This window comes from Elaeis guineensis, chromosome 6, assembly GCF_000442705.2.
Source record: "Elaeis guineensis isolate ETL-2024a chromosome 6, EG11, whole genome shotgun sequence".
Classification (NCBI taxonomy): domain Eukaryota; kingdom Viridiplantae; phylum Streptophyta; class Magnoliopsida; order Arecales; family Arecaceae; genus Elaeis; species Elaeis guineensis.
The window spans coordinates 27,163,918-27,171,503 of NC_025998.2; the positions used below are offsets into that span (position 1 = coordinate 27,163,918).

The following is a 7,586-nucleotide window of genomic DNA, read 5'->3' on the forward strand; positions in this document are numbered from 1 at the left end:
AACCATACTGTATAGTGGATAAAGAATACTTCTTTGATCATAAACCATACTGCATAGTGGATATGGAATACTTGATCATAAACCTACCGCATAGTGGAAAATAACTTTATAGTTCATATATTGTGAACTTACTTATTGGGTGCTCCTTAAGAAAGTTTGAAAGTCTTTTCCTAATCAGCATACTTGCTCAAGCATACTCTATCTCACTTACTGATCTTTTCAATTCAGCATACTTGCTCCAAGCATAATATTTTTAAATTCAAGTGGGGAGTTAGTGCATCGTAGTATTATTTTATCATAGTGCAATATTATTTTATCATTATAAAGTGTTGCTTGATTATATTAAAGTATTATTTTATACTATACGGTATTGTACAGAGCATACCATACTTTCATATAAGAATACTGTATCCGAAGCCTCCCTACCCACCTTTTCATCTTTCATACCAGCTGAAGTCTCAAACTTGGCATAACAAATCCATATCTTCAAGTACTTTGTTCGATCAAGTAACCTCTCATAGAGTTGCTTTGTTCTCTCATATTCACTCCCTGATATCTCGAAGTCAATATAAGCCTTCAACAACAACTCTGGCATGTCCAATGCAAATTGAGCAATCACAAATTCAAATATTGCTCAAGCACGCTCTATCTCACTTAATGATCTTTTCAAATCAGCATACTTGCTTCAAGCATAGCAATTTTAAACTCAAGTGAGAAGTTACTTTATCATAGAGTAGTGCAGTATATTTTATCACTGTGAGATATTATTTTACCAAAGTAAAATATTTCTTTATTATATTAAAGTATTATGCGGTATTGTACAAAGCATAGCATACTCTTGGTGCATATTCTTCTATAATAAAGTATTATTAGTGGTACAACAACATCATGAAATGATTATTGATACATAGTGCAACCGCTGCATTCAAAAGATGATCCTAGCGCTCTTATTGCCTTGTACACTCTTGGCGTCCTGTCCCTCTTTCATTTATTACGCTCATCATGGTTGTAGGATAATGAAGTACTGAAAGAAAATATTGACCACATTAGATAAATAAGGCAAATAAAATAATAACTAGAGGTCTCAACACAAAATGATAAATAATTCACTAAGACATTATCAAATGCCTTCATTATAATAAAATAAGGCAACAATATAGTATCAAATGCCTTCATTGCAGTATAATAAGGCAACAACACAGTATCAAATGCCTTCATTGCAGTATAATAAAGCTTCAAGCTTCTAAGAGATTCTCTTCGTGCATGCGCAGTATAGGCCTACATCTAGCATGAAATCCCGTGATGCACACTCCAAGACTGATAAAAATACGATGGAATCTTTTTGTATCATCAAAAATCTCATAGTCTATAATAATGCCTATGTTCATTAATTTAAGGGCTCTATAATAAGGCTCAAGCTTATCATACGATAGATGATCGAGACCACGAATCTCACTCATAGTCGTTTCCTTTTCATGCCATGCTTGATAGTATTTGAGCAACACGTCATAATTTTCATAGATATTGGCCATAATTTTGATAGGCTAATAGCAAGGCATAGATGGAGGGAGGGAGGGAACTAAGGTATGCTATAGTTACCAATAGTAATGGTATAAAAATAATTTTGTTCCTATGGGTAGGCCCTTTTAACTTATGTTTCTAACGGCGGGTAGCTTTTACTTAAAACTGAAATGGGGAGTTCTTTTTAACTTTAAACTTAGACAGAGATTTTTCTCTAGTTTTTCTTATTTTATAATAGTGCAGTACTGTTTTATAATAGTGTAGTTATTGGAGACAGAGGTAGAGGGGCAGCATCTGACAGATTATTCTGATTAGGGAAAGACGTTCAAGCTTTCTTAGGGAGCACCCAATAAGTAAGTTTACAATATATGAACAATAAAAACTTTCTAACTATCTGATTACATGAACATGATATTAAAATATAATAAATATTCTCTACATCAAAACCAACACTATAATGCTAACATAAGACTACATTACCGAGACTTTTTACTATATAAGCATTTTAACAACGAAAATTACTGACACTATAACAATCCATCGACTTAACCACTTAATCTGCTTTTCAAGTTTATTCAGTTTCCACTTGACTTTACTGGTTTGGTATTTTAGGTCCATCAGTTGGCAGTTGATTTTATCACACAAAGCAAAATAATCACATTTATTGCCTTGAAATAAACAAACAAAATTGTTAATATGCCAATTGCTATTTAAGCTAATATGTAAAGGCATAACACTTTATCTTCATACTCTTTTTCTAGTGTATAAATAGAATCTTCTATTGAAATTTCTGGTGGTCTAAGACAGTCTAACTACACATGCCCCCTTTTTGTACGGACATCTCACGTCGAAAGCACCAGCCTAGGATAAACTCTACGCCAAATCCCTCAGAAATAAAAAATAAGTGATGATTGGGACATTCAAATCATCCCAAACACAAATATACTTATCGTTGTACTCATGTCTACGTTCGATCAATCCAATGTTTGATGATTTCTTCTAATGATATCATCGAATGTCTGATGACCTCCTCGAGCTCCCTTTCCTCAGGAATATGGGTTTAAATTTGGAGAAGAGGATAACCAAATGGCAGTGATTAAAACTCACATAAAAAATAGAATAAAAGATTAAAATTTTATTTCATTACCACAATCCTAGTAGGAATTGTGTGCATCAAGTGAGCCTAACTTTGAATTATTTCATTTGAAAATCCATGGTGTAAATCTAGATAGTTTCCAAATAACATATCGACAAGCAAAATAAGGATTAATTACAATAAAATTTATCATATATTAAAGTCTAAGATATCATAGTTTACTTCTAGTTGATAACTTAACATTACAAGAGCCAATTATTAAGAGATTCATGCTTTCCATCATCTTTAGTAAATTGGGATAGATTCTAAGTTTTAAAGAAATTATCATAGCCTCCAACAAAAAACCAAATAATGCATCAAAACCTATACTTCTAGCATACCATAGAAATATCTAGTGAAGGTCTTGGCATTACACGTAATGTAAAAGAAAACATCGACTACAAAAGATAACCCTTTTTTCTTATTTAAGGATCCTAAGCACTAAAACCGTATAGAAGTACTAAATATGCATAACAGTGTATGATTAATGCACAATGCAGTACAAACTTATATCAATTAAGCATCATTAAGCATGCAATTTGAATTATTTCTCATTCAATCATGAACAACAAAAATTTGACCAACAAATGAAGGAGTTATGATGAAACGGAGCCAAGCTTCCTTAAGAAAGGATATTGCTTTAAGGAAGAGTGCAAAAACTAATCTTGCTCATATACCTCTTGCTAATTTTGATAATAAAATGGATAGATCTTCTTCACATACTAAGATTGTAATTCTTAAACCAAATTCTGAAAGAAGTGATGATACCTAAGAGTCTTAGGTAAGCTCACCTAAAAAAATAGAAAAGAAAATAATATGCGAGACTTTTTGGAAGAGGTAAGGAAAAGGCTCAATTTTGAAATTCGAGAAAAATCTAGGCATGATAAAACAACCAGATGGACTAATATAGACACTTGTTCTAGGGAGAGACTAATTGATCCAAAATAAATAGCAAGAGACATAGCAAAACAAATAAGAGAGACTGTTTTTTTTTTTTTTTTGGTAAGAAATAGCTAAAGTTTGTATTAAAGAGAGAAATGTTTATAGAACTTCACAGAAAAAAAGATTGCCAATACAGAGGATATCCCACAGAACAAAAAAATTATGAAACAACAAGGTACAAAACAGAACAAAAGTAAATACCGGGATTGAGAATTATGTAGTTATGATCCTCTGCCAAAAGTATTAGAACCATCAAAAACCATGATAAGCTAAACAACAAAGCAGCAAGGTGAATCAATATGATAGAAGGGAGGATTTTTGTTGTAGTAGCATACAGTAAAACATAAACCTGTTTAAACAGCACCAGACACACCTGCATATTGCACAACTCGATCCATTGAAGCATCATATAGAACGACGAATGACAAGTAGTCAAACATAGAATCCATAAGGAAATGACCCATAATTCCTTGAAACAGCTGTATAGTGAGTAAATGTGTTGGATGGTGCTTGCTATAGAAGATTCTTGAGGACAGAGAAACGACAATAACCCATTATCATAGTAAAATATATGAGTATGTATCTGTGATGGTAGGCCTTATGTAAAGGAATGAGAGGTAAAGCATCATGGCATGTGTTCCCAAGTTGTGTGAGATAGGATAGAAAGAGTGCTACAAATTATAAAACTAAAATATAAATATTACATTGCCAATGGAAGGCCAAGTACTTCAGTCTCGAGGAAGAAAGCATACATTTCTAGGATTTCAATTAGGAGAAAAAAAGCTTACCAATTGGGATTTCTTATACCGGTCTCTCGGCACAGACATTGCTCTGGCGTAATGGAGGGAGATAGAAGCACCAATGGGAAGGCGAAGAGTATGCTCCTTCGATGTGATGGGAGGAGACAACAATCGGCAGGGGGATCAACAAAATAGAGAGAGGTGGCCACTGGTGGGGAGATCAATAACGTAAGGGGATCATGTTAGATGGTAAGCAAAAAAGATGGAGCACCAACTTAAGGGGATCAGAGGTCGGAGACGAGCAGCAGAAGGGAGGGCCCGCGATCGCATTGAAAGTTGAGGGAGCACGCAGTGGAAGTTACGGTAAACAGGACAAGGGAGAATGAGAGTTTATATTTGTTTAAACACCTATAAAAGGCAACGGGATAATTTCACTATATTTGGGGAGCCCCTTTCAACGGGATAATTTTACTAACGTGAAGAATCTTTTACTTAAAACTGAAAGGGATAGTTACTTTTAAGTTTGAAGTGGGAATGGGGATTTTTTTCTAGTTTACCGTTAAAAAACAAAATGACAAACTATTATAAAAAAAATAGAATAGTATCTGTGTTGCAAGCTTTTTGGGAGTTTTTGTACTTGCATAGTTTTTTACATGAATGAATACAGTATACCTTCTATCAAAAAAAAAAATACAAAATAAAATGAAAAGGGAAGGAAAAGGGTATCTCGAACCCCCTCCAATTCGCAAAAATTCCAAGTTGGATCTTCTCCCTATCTGGCACCAATTGCCTATCCTAATTGGTCGCTATTGAACGTCAATGTCCGCTTCCAGCAACCCTTTGTATTTGGACCTTCTCTTTCTTTGCCCCGTTAGCACGAGTCTTTGAATATGGGAAGAAATTGAAGGATCATATAGAATGTATTTTGTCCACACCGAAGTTTGCTGGGAAGCAACTATAGCAGATGGAAGGAGGTGGAGGGAGGTGTGGGTCGATAATGTAAAGATAGATAAGTTTTTTAATTGTTGGTTGAAAAAATGGGACGTATGTGCCCTATTTTAGTTGAAAAAGAAAAAAATACAGATCACCTGCAGGAAAGGAGAGAATTTTTTAGTGTGTAAATTACCGTTAGTCAGCCATTCTAGCTGTCCTATGAAGTATAAACTATAAACTACTGCCTCCATTCTTCCTCCCTCATATATCCCTTTCGCTTGTGTTAGACATCCAGTGTCTGCCACTTCCATAGAGCACATCTTTGGATACCAGAAACATACAACAAAACCTAAATATCTACTAACTCATTTTTCTAAATACCATGTATATGATTTTTTTAAAAAAAAATAAAATCTAATTATTTAATTGAAATATTTAAAAATATTATTTAAAAAATTAAATATCTAATTACAAAGGGAAGCTCCGGAACTCACGTTACTCGACCGGACGCTGTAATCCGCAGATCTTTCTCGGGTGCAGATTATATCTTTCGCGCGAAAGATTGATAAACCTTCTTTCGTGACCTGAACCGTTGGATCAGGCAATTCTGGCTTTAAGACCGTGCAAAACTCAATCCAACGGTTTACGCCGCGAAAAAAAAGATGAAGCATACTTTCGCGCGAAAGGTATACAAGATTGGCGCTCAATTTCGCATTGACTGTTCCGCTACTGGTAAGAGTTCCACCTGTCCTTCCAAGTTCCAACCTGTCGTTTTAGACTTCACAGTTACCTCGGTTTACATGCAGTCTCCGTTTTCCGATCATATCATCATCTCCGTCTCTGGGAGTTCTCACCACGGCCATAGCATCAATTAGCTATGTTCCCTTCCCTCCCCTCCTCTTCCCCGCTCTTCCCACTATGCCTTCTGTTCTTCTTCTTCTTCCTCCTCAACCACTCCCCTCCAGCCGCCGCCGACCTCCTCTACCAAAGCTGCGGCAACACCGGCAACTACACCACCAACAGCACATACGCTTCCAACCTCAACATCCTCCTCACCTTCCTCGACTCCAACACTTCCCGCTCCGGTGGCTTCTCCAACTTCGCCGTCGGCCAGAGCCCCAACCAAATCTCCGGCCTCGCCCTCTGCCGCGGCGACACCAACGCCTCCACCTGCCGCTCCTGCCTCGACACCGCCATCCAGGACGCTCCTAATCTCTGCCCCTACGACAGAAGCACCGTCATCTGGTACGACGACTGCCTCCTCCGCTACTCCAATCTGCGCTTCCTCTCGATCATCGACACCTCGAGCTCGGACGAGATCTTGATGTATAACGTCAACAGCATAACCGACCCCAGCCAGTTCAACAAGCTTGTCGGCGTGCTCATGAACAGGATAGTCGACTGGGCTACCTCCAACTCGACCAAGATGTTCGCCACCGGGGAGATGTTGAACTACACCAACTCTCCTTTTCCGACGATATATGGGCTGGCGCAGTGCACTCGGGACCTGTCGAGGAGTCAGTGCCGGCAGTGCCTCACCGGCATACTTGACCCATTACCCGCCGTGTTTCAGGGGAAGCAGGGAGCGAGGGTGCTTGGAGGGAGCTGCAATTATAGGTACGAGATATACTCCTTCTATGAAGGAACACCGACGATAAGGCTTCAGTCGTCGCCAGAGGCAGCACCGGCATCGGCCCCCTAGCGCCTCCACTTATTACTCCGCCCGGAGGGGGATAAGATTGTTATTTCTAGCACTTGTGAAAGTAATAATAGCCTAGAGTTCAGTTTATGAACTACCTCTCCATTCTTGGTTTCAGAACTATGACTTTATCTCCAAATAGATCAGCCTTTCCGGATCTACTATTTAATATTTCTGGTTTTCTTATCTATTTATTGTCCTATCAATTTGAGTCCTAAATATGCATCTTTATACATAAATTTAATTGATATGATTAACTTTGCCCTTGCCTGTTTTCTAGTGTTTGCAATGCTATGAATTCGGAATTCTGTTTGTCGGTAAAATAAAATTTGGACATATTTTGTTGTTTATCGAGATGTTTAGATTCAGCATGTGTTACAGCTGAACTTTTGGCTTTTCTTCGCCCCATCAAATGTCTGATTCGCTAGCTCATTTGTTTTCTAATAAAGAACGGAGTTTGATTATTTGTAATGAAATTTCTTAAATCGATTTTTATATCCTTCAATTCTGTACTATATATGTGGTAGTTGAAGTCTGGATCAAAAGAATGCAATTTAAGATCTGATTTACTCCATTTTTTTTAGATAAAAGCTATTCACACTAAGTGATTCTTATT

General features: G+C 37.1%; 1 protein-coding gene and 1 long non-coding RNA gene across 2 annotated transcripts; one reads left to right on the forward strand and one right to left on the reverse strand.

The window, feature by feature from the left end:
* Nucleotides 1-764: 764 nt before the first annotated feature.
* On the reverse strand, nucleotides 765-4,648 carry LOC140858551 (uncharacterized). The gene is made up of 2 exons (XR_012142100.1): nucleotides 4,387-4,648; nucleotides 765-1,024 (listed from the first exon to the last, which is right to left on the reverse strand). It is a non-coding gene; the product is annotated as an uncharacterized lncRNA (long non-coding RNA).
* A 1,415-nt stretch (nucleotides 4,649-6,063) lies between these two features.
* Nucleotides 6,064-7,234, forward strand: LOC140858549 (cysteine-rich repeat secretory protein 38-like). The gene has a single exon (XM_073259411.1). It carries the CDS (start codon nucleotides 6,149-6,151, stop codon nucleotides 6,971-6,973), a length of 825 nt encoding a protein of 274 aa, XP_073115512.1. The 5' UTR covers nucleotides 6,064-6,148; the 3' UTR covers nucleotides 6,974-7,234.
* Nucleotides 7,235-7,586: the final 352 nt, after the last annotated feature.

Bases quoted from the DNA above. Each gene is read 5' to 3' on its own strand.
- LOC140858549 (XM_073259411.1), top strand. From the start codon at position 6,149: ATGTTCCCTTCCCTCCCCTCCTCTTCCCCGCTCTTCCCACTATGCCTT.